We start from the raw sequence: 12,960 nt of genomic DNA on the forward strand, positions 1-12,960 counted from the left end.
TTCCCCGCCCTTCATTTGCATGACGGTCCAGCCACCAATGGGCGGCCGCTACCTGCTTAACATGCAAGGAGGCGGCCAATCAGCGGGCGCGGGGGCCGGGCCACCACGTGCTGTTGCTAAGCTTCGGCTTCTAAATTGTTACTACACGGGCGGCCAATGGGCGCGGGCGGCGGGGATCTGTCAACATCCCCGGCCCCGCCGGGGGGGGCGTTCTGCCCGCCGATTGGCCCGGCCGCCGCCCCGCGTCCCGCCCCCGCGCCCGTCCGCGGCCCCCGATTGGCCACGCGGGCTGCCCGTCGGCCGTGTGTCAAATGTAGGTTGAGCGAGGTGCCTTAAAACCGGGGGCTCGGGAGTCCCCGCGCGTGAACTCGGCGCGGGGGGCTCGGGACGGGCAGCCATGGAATTGAACTCCCTGTTAATCCTCCTGGAAGCGGCCGAGTACCTGGAGCGGAGAGACCGAGGTACAGGGCGCAGGCGGGCAGTCGGTCAGGCACCCGCAGGCGCTCCCCGCCGCTCTCGGCCTTTGTTGTGCGGCGGCCGGGCCGGGGCAGCGGCCCCGCGCCCGCACCTGCCCGGGGGGGACCCGGGCTGCGCCGGCGGCACCGCGCTGGGGGAGCACCGCTGCTCGGAGCCTGGCCTGTTTTTTATATATATATATATATATAATTCTCCAAACAAACCAGAGGCGGGTGTTCTGTGCCGCCCTGGATGGGGACGGTGCGTGTGCAGCGCTCAGGATCCCTCTCGCTGCTCCGTGTGTGGCAGTCGGTGATTGTATGGCAGTTCCCCTCCCCCAGCGCAGCGTGACAAGGGTTTGCATGATCCGCCTCGTTTTTAGTGTGCACTCCAATAATCCTCCTAATTTCGGCACTTCGGTGGTGGTTTTTTGGTTTGGTTTGGTTTATTTTCCCCCTTTTGGTTTACTGAGTTATGGGGGTTTTTTTGTGTGTCTCGCTTCTTTAAGAGATGCCAGAATAAAATGCAAACAAATCAACCGGAAAAAATTCTGTTCTTTACCCTAGCGTTCCTGCAAAGGAGGAAAAAATTGCATGGAAAAAATATATTGCCACTAATGCTGACTTTGTCCCTAGAAGCAGAACATGGCTATGCATCAGTGTTACCCTTCGATAGTGACTATTCCAGAAAGAAAACAAAGGCAGGCACCATGGCCAGAAAATCCCAGAATAACAGGTAATAGACGCACCGCTTTTTCAGAATGAATCGGCAGCTTTTCCAACGTGTCTATCTTATGTGCAGTGCATACATTTATGAAAAATAATAACTAATCCAGTGTCTCAGTTTTCCCCATCCCGGTAGTCGCCATTTTTCCCCTGGATGGGCTTGGCTCTGTTTTGATCTCTCATATAAACACTGCCACGCGTACACCATCTCCTTAGTACTCACTGCACTTCTGAGCCATCCGCCCTCATCGCTCCTTCTGCTCCGCGCTCACCGACAGCGGCTTTCGCTGCAGACCCAAACACCATCATCGCCACCCAGATTTCTCTTTGCATGGCACTAATTTCCACCCCCCCCCCGCCCCCCGGCATTTATTTATAAACCCCAGGCAGCGATCCGGCCGCCTCCCCCCCCTCGCAGCCCGAGCAGATGCAGCCTCCGGTTGCGGCGGCGCTGGGCTGCGGGCGGGGGAGCGGCGTGTGCGGGGCGGGGGGGCACCCACCGCGAACTCCAACTTATCCCGCCGGCCCGAGGTGAGGAGATGCCGGGGCGAGCCTGACCTCGCCGTGCGTTCTGCCAGGGTCGCCAGCCCCTCCTGCCCGCCCGCCGCACGCGGATCTGCCACAGCGCCCGGCTCGGCCGCTCCTCGTGCCCGCGATGGCCCGCCCGCCGCTCCAACGCGGTGGCGGCGGGTCTGTTGTTCCCCCGCAGCCGCCGCTACCTGCGCTGCGATGGCAGGGGCCGAGCGCTGCTGTGCGCAGGCTCTGCAGCTTTGTTTGCTGCTTGGGCAGCGGCTGTGTACGTGCAGGAGACTTCCCTGTCTTGCAGGGACACTGCCGGCCCCTGCCTAGAGCGAACCCAGCCCCGTGCTCTGCCTGCTCTGCTTTGCTCTTCCAGGGCTGCTCCGGAGAGGACCGAGGACCGTGCCCAGCTTGGGCCTGCTTCGTCCCGGAGCAGCGATGCTCTGCCCCAGCGCAGGCTCCGCTCTGCATGGTCATGCTGAATGGTGGCTCCTGTAGAATAGCCTAAAATGAACTTGGCTTGCACGTGACTTGTTTTCCAAAGGAGCAGAGAGTCTCGGCAGGCCCGCTCGGCTCTTGCTGCTCCGGTGGGCATCCTGCACAGCGGCGGGGCAGCCGGGCCGAGTGGTGCTGGGGAGGTGCTGGGCAGATGGCCAGGAGCTGCTCGTGGGGCACCGGAGGTGCAAACCGAAATCAAAAGCTGACGAGCTCCCTCCTCGAGAAAAAAACGAGCTGGTGAGCGCCCTGTTCGTGCCTGCCGTGGCCGAGCAGTGTGTCTTGAAGATGAACTGAGGGGGAGCAAATTGTTCCCCCATGCCCCTGCTCTGAGAAAGGCAACCATTTTGGGGGGTATTGATTGCAGTACTTCTACTTTTTTCAGTTTTAGTTGAATTCTTTGTCTCATCTTGGAGCACAGAGAAGACGTCAGTGCATTTTGAAAAAGAAAGTCATCAGGAGTGGGAGGCGTGTCTTGTGTCCTGAGACACTTCGCTCCTGGAGATTTTTAATTATTTTCTTATAAAGTATGCTCGCTGCCTTTAAAAAAAATTCAAGACAGGTTTCATAGGATTCCTAGCTGTAAACTGCTCCTCGATTTGTACAGATTTCTTGTCAGTTTCTTGCATTCAGGAATTCTGTGTTACTTACAGAGCTATTATTCCATCATTTTCCGTTCTTAGGGCTCTTGTCATCCACTGTAAAATAGTTATTTGTCTGAACTGTAAGCTGCTTTCAGGAGTTTTTAGGAGAGGATTTGTAATCTATCAAATACAGCAGAATTAAAAGATTTTTGGTTACAGATTTGCTGGTGTTATTAAAGCTGAGGCAGACACATCTACTTGCAGTTACCCTCCTGCTTTTTTTTCTACCTGCAGACTTATGTTTATTTACCTGTTCAGAGTTTTGCTCTGATTCTCACTCCGTAGCAGTGGCAGCCTTCAGAAATGCCATCCTGCAGTGTGCAGCAGGATGTTTACTTACACTTTCTTCTAGCTGCAGTGGTCAGATGAGGAATGGGTCGTCTGTGTAACAGGACAGGAGGATGCTTGTCGAGGAATTGTTTCCAGTGTGGTCACCGCTGGGACAGTGGTTGCCCTGGTTCAGCACAGGCACTGGCATGGGAAGCAGGGGCACATTGCTTTAATGCAGCTCACTGTTCCTTCAGGGACAGGGCGGCAGCAGCAGGGCCCTGTGGGCACCTCTCCATTGTCCTTATGGGCTCTGTGCCTGTGTCCAGCAATCGCTGCTCACATTTGCCTGAGTGCTTAGATTTATGGGGGAGAAATTACCCTTACATTTGAACATGCAGTTGAAAATCCATGAGGTGCACCAGCATCACTGTTTTATTTTTACTTGGAGCTTAGAGGCGATAGGGGCCAAGCCCCAGACTAGAGTCTGAATTTTTTATAAGACAGTTAATTCTTCCTAAGCAATTCAAAGACTTAACAGAGAGAGACAACCACCCAAAGTTCCTAGGATCTGGAGTGGTCGTGGATGATGTGAACCCCTGGGCAAAGCGTTTGTCCGTATTGTTCCACCTTAACCATTCTGCAGAAGTGCTGGGTTCGGAGCATCAGAGGCAGGCAGGTATGACTGCATATATGCCTGAAATACATGCCTTATTATTGCATTATTTTTCTGGATATAAAAATATATACTTAAGGTCGGAGGAGTAGGAAAGGAGCAGATAACCACACATTTCAAATCTGCAGGGGCATTGTTGTTTTCATCATCTGTTTTTGTATCCTGCTGCTTGCAGCATCTGATCAGATTAAAAAGTGAGATACACATATATATGTATATATACTTTTTTCATGCTTTATGAGCTTTACATATATAAAAGCATGAAAAACATCTTCCTTATTCTTGGAAAATGAGAAAAGAGGGAAGGAGGAGGAGAACTGTCAGATGTGAGGAAGCCTGGTGTGCTGTACCCTTCCTCTTTGTTCTGTATTTTCTTTATATTTCAAAACATGTTGCCTGCCTGTGGGGAGAAAAATGTATTCCATGTAGCACAGGTGTGCTGGGCAGCCCCCGTGGGCAGGGGGACATGGATGGATTCCAGCTGCCCTGTTGTTCAGCAGGGGCACTGATCGACACCTCCTTCCTCTGCTGAGGAGGGGGTGATGTTCATGTAAGAAATCATATCCTGAGAGCTCTGTCCCCTGTCGATGGCTGGCAAGGCCCAGACCCACAGGAGAAGGGGGAGAAAGGCTGCCTGTCCTTTGAACGGGATGCTCGGCTCTGGGCTAAAAGCTTGCTGGCCTCTTGACTGCGACTAAGTGAGAAGTAATTTTGACAGGTCCGGATTCATGCAGGGGAAAACACCTGCAGAATTACATTTAATTAACCAAAATCTATAAGCCTTCTGTTCACTGTAGGAATTTAACTTTTTTGCTTTGTCCACTGCTAGCTTTAAATGAAAATTGAAAGCAGGTGTTAGCAGTTTGTTGATAAACAATATTCTCGGGGGTTATTGGTAGCAATCAGACATAATTTTTAGCCATTTCTTTTTCATTTGTACATTAAAATAGTTGATGTTATGTGTTTTCTTCTCAGCTTCCTGTGATGTGCCCTTTCCCATGTCACACAAACCAAACTGCTTTGTTTTCTCTCTGACTTGCCATTCGTACTGTGTCCTCAGCTGAGATTCAGACTTGTTTCCCCCCAGTAATTTTGACCAAAATCCTCTGGCAAATGAAACTGGATTCTTGTTTTGTGAAGAGGACAGGAGATTAGAGAAAGCCACAGTATTATTTTTTGCAGGGAGGTAAACCTAGGTCACATCTTCTTGTTACAATAATACTTACCAGGTACTTGACTACTGTATAATAAATGTCTCCTCTTCACAGAGCAGTAGCTGTATGTAGCTCCTAAAGCAGTGCCACGCAGTTTAATAATTCTTCTTAAGGTGTAGTTGGAATTGAAAAGAGGCATAAAACAAACAGCTGGATTTAGTGAATAACAAATATTCTAAAGTCAAACGTGCTGTTTGTTGCAAGGAAACGGATAGGTTACACGTGTGTGATGTGCCGAGGAGGAATGCGACACAAATCTGAAATTTGGTGACGTTTGCTCACAAGGCAGGGCAGTCTGACAGAAACACGCAAGCCTGCAGAAAATTGGGCTGCTTCTGCCCTGACTGTAATGACACTCGCCAGGTGTGGGGTACCTTGAGCTGCGTGTGGGTGTGAGGTGCATATGTGCCCACGCACAGGGGAGCTCGGGCAGCTGCTTTGCCATGAAAGGGTCAGAAATAAGGTAAAATGAAAACTAAAATCTTAGTGTTAGATGCCAGTCTACTGAGGTCACGGTTAAATTTACTTGCAGAGAAAGGAACTGGATGTCGGTGGTGCAGTGTGTTTGGCCTGTTAATTTAGGAGCTGGTTTACTGAGGGAGAGAGAGCAAAATAAATACGGGCTAATAAATATATCTTCTTTATCAATTAATATTTTTGTTCATATGTTATATAAATAGACTTGTACTTTGTGCTGTGTTTTGGCGAAGGGTTATATGTAGAAAAAGATGAAAGCTGCATTTGGTGTTTCAAATAAAAACACAGCTTCATGTCCGAATTCCTCTGTTGCTGTTGGCTCATGGCGAGGGTGAACCTGTGGCCCGCGAAACAAACCCCTTACTCTCTGCAGATGTTATTATGTGCCCATACAGAGCAGCTTAGGGATCGCAGCCTGATTTTTATTTTATTTTTCCTTTTTTTTTTCTTTTTTTTTTTTGTGGGAGGCCAGGAATAAAACACTGCAAAACAGACTGTGCAGGCACAGCTCCTCTGATTTTTTTGCCTGGATTTCTGAATTCAATAGATCCTTCTGGGTTTGCTTTCCTAAAGCTGGCAGCACAGGGACAGAAACTGATGTCACCGCGCATGGTTTTAAAACTGAGGCATTTTAGTCCCAGTGAAACATCTCGCCAGCAGGCCTCTCGCCCCTGAGGAGCTGCAGTAGGTCTGCAATGTTTGGGAGCTGCACTGCTCCTGCAATTGAGGAAAACAAATCACCACCGTATTAGAAGCACGTTCGGACCTGGCCACTGCAGACATGTGGCAGCACAAACTTGAATGTGATACTGGAGACAGAACTCTGCATCGAGGCTCTGCCGGTATGCCTGGTTCCCAGATCCCAGCTGAATCTGCAGAACCGGTTAAATTTTGCTATGAGGAGAATGCAAAATTAATTTTTAGTGGATTCATTCCATACAGGCTCGCTCTTTGACAGGCTGTGAGCAACGTGTCCAGTTTGAAACAAATGGAAAAAACCCAGCGACCAAGGAGCAGTGAATACTAGGCAGGTCACGTGCTTATGTTCAGGTTTATCTGGTGCTTTTCAGGTGCATCCCGCAGCAGGTCATAGGTATAGACGGGGAATTTCCTGGAAGCGCATCTGGATCCTTCCAATGAAAAGCTGCATAGCAGTCGCATTCACAGAGGACTGCAGGTGTAAGCCTCGTGCTTTTACACACCTGCTCTTTTGGGAGTGGGAACTGGATGTAGACACTTAACGTGTAGCACCTTGTAAAACTTCTTGCTCTGTTTGTTCTTACTTTTTTGGCCTGGACAAAAGGTGAAGTGCAGGCAGGGTAGTTTGCACATGGCTATGTGACCTTAGGTGGAGTTATATCCTCTGCACATGGGTTGTATAACACCCTGGCAGCCCTGCCTGTACTAGAAAGCCCTGGCACGGGTGAGGTGCTTGCCACTGTTTTAAGCACTTCGTTAACTAGCCTGCTTTGCTCCCTATAGTGCTTTAAAATGTGTTGGCAACTGGTAGTGTATTGGTGACTCACGGTCTAGACCTTAACACTGGGCAATAAACTTCAGGAGTTCACTGCTTTTGTCAGGAGCTGTGCTGGTTTCCCACTGACAAGATGCCCTATCTGGTGGGGTAAATAGATGGAGGAGTAGGGAAGGTGTATTAATACTAAAAACTTAAATAAACTTAAGGCTGCACATCGTGCATAGAGTGAAATCCTAACCTATTATGCATGTGAGCAGTTCCTGCTGGCTCACCTATAAACTGGCAAAAGTTTATAGGTGGAAAAGAAAGAAAGTGGACTTGGAGGGGGCCATCACCTTTTCTGTTTTAGTCTCACCATCTGAATTAGCACCTATCTGAATTACTTAGGTGAGTCTGCTGAATCAACGGAATTTTCAAATGCAGTACCTTGAATTCTTGTTTGGGGAAAGGATGGTGGAGGGGGATGGCTCTGAGGATGTGCTGTTGGAAGTGGCAAAGCATCTTGCAGGCCAACATCTGCATTTACTTGGCTCCTCTTTGTTCTTTCAAATCTTCTTTTGATAGTTTCTTCACAAAGAAAATTTAACTGCTATTTCATAGCCAGTGAACTGCTCAGCGTTTGCTAAAGGAATATTAGAGCTGTCTCAGGTCAATGGTGTAGTTTAGGCAGCAGCATTCCTGATCTGTGATTTTGCTGATGATTTTTTTTATTGGCTTTTCCCCTTTTTTTATCTGGATTTTTTATTGTCACCTTTTCATCACTTCTACTCCCAACTCTGCCAAGTGAACCTAAGCTAAACACCAGAAATCTTCCTTCTCTTGCAGCCTTTTTTTTAAGGGCTCCACAGACCATTTTTGTGAAAAACACAGTTGTACATCTGTCTCTTTTATGTAAATACCCATATAGATATATCTTCTTAGTCGTGGCCTACATCTTATCTTTTACTGAAGCAATAAAAGACTCCATTTTGAAACAGGGTACGGTGGCTACTGAGTTGTGTGCAGACCAGTTCTTATGTTTTTTTCCCCTCACTTCAGGTTGCATGAACAGCAGAAGGAGATGGATATTCTTGCAATGTATGGTACTGTAGACAGTGAAGGAGATAAAAACCAATATTTAGAGAGAGGTTCACCTCTTCTGTAAATAAACCCAACAACAAAAAAAACCCCCATCATGCTTGTGATAGGGCATTTAACTTGTGTAGGTGGAGCAACTCTCAGGTAAATGTCAGGACTCGGTTTTGGTTCCTGCATAGGGCCTGATGGTTGAGGCATTAGTCAGCACCCCCCCCCTCCTGAAATGTGTGGCTAGTGCCCACGTTTGCACACTGCAGGCTTTTATGTCCCAAAGAGCTCTGCAAAGAGGCACACACCCACTGCTGCTCTGTTTGGTAGCTGGGACAACCACAGCTGTGCCCCTCCAGAGCTGGTCTGGCAGGACAGACCCCAGGAGAACACAGGGATCAATCACCCTTTGTCGACCAGAGGTGCCCTGTGGGTGTGCTGCATGCAGGATTTCCAGCTGTTCACTGCATCCTCTCTTAACCCAGCAAAACACTCAGTGTAGGCTAAATGTCTTGGCTCTTGTGCTGTCCCTGTGCGTGCTCACCGGAGCTGCCGTGAGCTCTGCTGCAGTAGACAGCTCGGAATGGGCCAGTTCCAGTGATTGTGTTCATCTTCGTGTCTAATTGCCAGAAATGTCAAGGATTTCATGCTACAGGGATGAATCCAGACCTCTCTTCCAGAGTTCCCTGCAAACAGTGTCTTTGTGCCTTTGACAGGCCCGCTGGGCGTGTTTGGGGACAATGGTACCCTCCTGAACTTCTGTTTCCCATGTATGTTCATAAACATTGGTGGATTTGGCAGTAGTGTTTGTCAATTTTTGTAAACATCGGGGTGGAGGAAAAGTTTGATCTCTTTCTCTGTAGACATGTAGTAGAAAATAAAAACCAATTTCCCCTTATTGTAGTCAAATGGCAAAGGCAGTAAAACACGGCAAACCAAGCCCACCCTGCCCTGTTTATATAGCACTGAATATGTGTAAAACACTTTCAGTGTTGCTGCATTGGTTAACAGCACTTAGGAATACACACATTACGTGATCGTGGCTCACTTGATGCAACAAGTTTAGAAAAAATCACATAGAGAATTCCTAGGCTTTTCAGAAAAAGACAGCAGGTAGTGAGTGACGTAATTGATGTCTTGGTACCAACACTGAGATGCTTTTTTATGAGAGTGGATTAGCATCAGTGCTGAGCCTTGTAAGCATTTCAGTTTTACCTGCAGAGGAGCAGTTCACTGAAGTGCTTGCAGGATCAGGAGCTGCACTGGCTTGCGGGTTTGTTCACTGGGTGTTTGTTTGCCTGAGCTTGGCTTTCTTTTTCCCCCTCTATGGATGGAGTGATGCTTTGTCATCAGTAACACCCAGGTAGAGCCGCAGCATGCAGCTGCACATGTGTGTGCAGGGAGAGGCAGGACAGCTCTCCACCAGGCAGCGTTTCTGCGGGAAGGCTTTCTCCCCTTGGGATGTCGTTGCTTGCTGGAGGGACTGTGCACCTACCTCTCCAAAAAAGCCAAGAAACTGTGCACTCACCCTTCCTTGAAGCCCCCTGGGTCAGCTGCAGGCTGGGGCTGCAGCACGCTGGAGCAGAGCTGCTCTGACATCATCTGCCTGCCCTAAAAGCTGCCACCGCCTCTGGATCTTTTGATCCTTACGTGCTGGGCATGCATTCGGTGGGACAAAACTGAAAAGTCTGGAAAATTGCTTGTTTTGAAATGGTGACAATAACTTCATTTTAGGGATGTTTTTAATCTGAGCTGTATAAATAAATAAAATTAATATTTTCAGCTGAATCAGTAAAAAAAAAATCCTTCGAGAATTTAGGGCTGCCTTCTAATGGCAAAAAACCTGAGGCATTGGTTGGGGAAAAAAAATCTCCAATCCTAGTAGATTGGAAGAGGATAGTATACTGCTGTGGTCAGTAGAGACAGTGATATTTTTGGTTTCTTTTTCTGTTTGTAGACTCAGAAGAATTAAGAGGATTCCTCTTTTTTTGCCATTAAGATGTCAACAACAACAGCAGTGATTAGCTGCTGATTTTTATTTCTGCTGCTCTGTGGGCTTGAAAGCTGGCTTTTTGGGTGCTTTTTGCTCTTACCTGCTACCATTTAGATCTTCTAACTCTTTCTGCCCCCTCATAATTTTTCTTTACAGATAAAAATCTTGTAGGCTGTTTTTATTGCTAACTTGCTCATTTTTTTATGTTCCTTTCTGAGTGTATTGAACACTAAAAAATGCAAATTTATTGTAATTCCTCCCCAAACCCACGGTTTACTCATGGAAATTAAGTTGATACCTTGAAGTATCTAAGGGATGTAAAAGTGAACCAATTTAATAGCAAAGCTGTTTCATAATCCATATAAATGCATGTTTTAGAGAACTCTTTTGTGACTTATGCAGATGTAGGCTTTTAAATATTCTAAAACTTGGTTTATTTATCCTTTTCTCTAATATTTCTTTTCTCTTTTTAATAGGTCATCACACAACGAACTAGAAAAACATAGGTAAGTCTTGAAAAAAAGCCTAATTAAAAGATGTATGGTTGACATTCAGGTTACCATGTTTTTTGAAGGATATTTTGCTGAAATTGTTTTGATTCAGCACTGAGTAGGTTATTAAGTTGTTTTGGATTCTTTTATCAACTAAAATCTGATAGGTATAGTATTATTTGGCTTTTTTTTCCCTGTTTGGTGTGCTCTTCTTGAAACACCCCTGATAATTAGCTTTGGACTGATTAATGCTGTAACTGGATAACCGAATTGTTACTAACAAAGAATCTGATTGCAGCAACTGTTTGCTAGAGGTGTTAAATGCTATAAGTACAAAGTATTTTGTGACTAAGGTGAATGATTTTCGGGAACAATGTGTCACACAGGGTTATTCTATGTTTGTTTTTTTTTTAAAGTATGCCTAAAGTGCAGTTAATTTTCATCTTGCATGTAAGTACCTACAGATATGTTTTTCCCCTCCGTCTGCTTCCTTGCTGGTGCGTGTCCTGTCCAGAGAGCTGTGTGTGATAGAAATGGGCACCTCCTGAGCTGCAGCCCTGGTCTGGTGTATCCAGCGCTGGGAAAATCTGGACTTACCCAGGACAGACATTAGACCCTGCAGACCTGAGATGTAGAGAACTCAGGTTTTGGAGGCAGTGTTCCCTGTCCATTGTATCATGTCAGAGTTTGTTTGCAGATGGGCCTTTGAGCTGTTTGAAGTCTCTGGGGTGCACACAGAGAGCTCTGAGAGCAAACAGTGCCTGTCTTGGCTCTGCCTTTTGGTTCCCTCACTGCAGGATTGCTGCCTTTCACTTACCGTTCAGGCAGCAGGGTAAACTCTCCTTCGGGTAGTTTTCTGTTCATTTTGTGTAGCTTGTGGTCTTTCGGGTTTCGTGCATCCAGAGAAAGCAAGGGTGGTGTGTGTGAATATGATTTAAACTATTTGCATGCATCTAAATACGTGAAACGTGGTTGATGGCACAACAAGATTGGACTCGTGGGGGTTTTTTTGTGTCTTGTTCTGTGGCTGCAGTTATGTAGCAGCTAGACCATCACTTCCCTTGCATGCTTACATGCTTTCCTGTAGTTTAATTGTAATATGAGTAAACTGTAGCTCTGCCTAATAGCCACGTGGTCAGCCTAGAGATGAGAGGAACTGGAGAAGGCTCAAGCTCACAAACACAGGCCTCAGCTGTAGAATGCAGTGCATTGGCTAAGGCAGTGACATCAACTGGCAGAAGTTCTGCTGATAGAGTCTTCAGGAAAATAGCTGCATGTAAAATTCTGTCCTTTGGTCTCACTTCTTTAAAATAATAATAAAAAAAATCATCGGCCCTAACTGTGATTCTTTCTCACTCTCATTTTTTTCCATCCTCATTTTAGATACTCTGTTCCATTTCTTCCTTCCCCCCTGCTCCATTATTACTGACTTGTTGTCATCTAAACTCCATATTCTCTTTTTTTTTCTTCAGTCATTTTTATAACCCAAGCATGGAGTTGCCTCTTCTTCCCTCTGCTCTGCCTTAATGTGTTTAAGCAGCACAGTAAATAAGGCACAGCAGCATTAGCAGCAGATGCAGGGCCAGAAGGAGAATCTATTAATTGTTCAATCGCTGTTCTCACTTTCAGTTCTGTGTTGTATCTTTGTAGTAGTTGGACCATATAGTATTTTCCTTGCTACCTTTTCTCTCTGCCATCTCAAGGTCAAAATAGGTAAACTGCACAGTATGTCGTGTGATTATACAACTGATGTTTGTAACTGCTGCTGCTTGCTGTGCCTCCTGCAGTTAGACTATACTTGAAGCCAGATTTTTATTATTCCTGGTGAGAACCTGCAAATTAGTGTGAGATCCTTGTTTGTGCAAATGGGTGTTCGCAAAAGCAAATGAGATGTGTACAGTTCTAGCTGCCTGATGTATTGGCGTGAAGGACTCCTGCAATTTTTATTTCTCTTTTTTTTAACAACCCCCTCCTCCAGCGCTGTGGGTGTATGAGCAGATAATAACCGATCATAGTGTTTTTCACGGTGTTTCACTAAAATTACATTAAAATCTATCAAGTGTCTTGCAAAGTTTAATGAAAGATTCACAGCTGTAGTGTGTCCCTGTAGCAGCTGGTCCTTTCGGCGGAGCCTGTCCTCCTTCCCCAGCACAGCCCTGCCCTGTCAGCTGGGAAGCACTGGATGTTGATTTTGGAGGTGTATCCTTTCCAGGACCAGGGCCTTTGACTCACCACTGCCGTGATGCTTCTCTGGCGAGACACACTGGGTTATCTCACAGGAGCCTGTCGAGGAGGAGCAGAGAAGATGGCCGTGCTCATCCTCCTCCTTACCCAGTCCCTCCCATGGTGTCTGTGGGCTGGACTCGGTGCTGGAGGGCAGGGAAATGGCTTCCTCATTTACAGGGCTTTGTGTCCTGCATGAGGATGGCCAGAGCTGCCACTGAGTGGAAAGCCATGGTAG

At 47.0% G+C, this 12,960-nt stretch overlaps 1 protein-coding gene across 3 annotated transcripts in view; it reads left to right on the forward strand.

Annotated features, from left to right (window-relative positions):
• The first annotated feature begins 288 nt into the window (after positions 1-288).
• MXD4 (MAX dimerization protein 4) overlaps positions 289-12,960 on the forward strand; it is a 38,570-nt gene continuing 25,898 nt past the window's right edge. Inside the window, exons 1-3 of one of the 3 annotated variants that reach the window (XM_051798649.1) lie at positions 289-461; positions 1,023-1,191; positions 10,485-10,514. In XM_051798649.1, the coding sequence (XP_051654609.1) occupies positions 398-461; positions 1,023-1,191; positions 10,485-10,514 (263 nt within the window). In that variant the 5' untranslated portion in view covers positions 289-397. The remainder of the gene's footprint in view (positions 462-1,022; positions 1,192-10,484; positions 10,515-12,960) is intronic. The other 2 variants (XM_051798652.1, XM_051798650.1) reach the window with 2 other exon arrangements.

The sequence above is a fragment of the Manacus candei genome, unplaced genomic scaffold (assembly GCF_025592945.1).
Source record: "Manacus candei isolate 608988 ecotype Guabito, Panama unplaced genomic scaffold, ASM2559294v1 h1tg000048l, whole genome shotgun sequence".
Lineage (NCBI taxonomy): Eukaryota > Metazoa > Chordata > Aves > Passeriformes > Pipridae > Manacus > Manacus candei.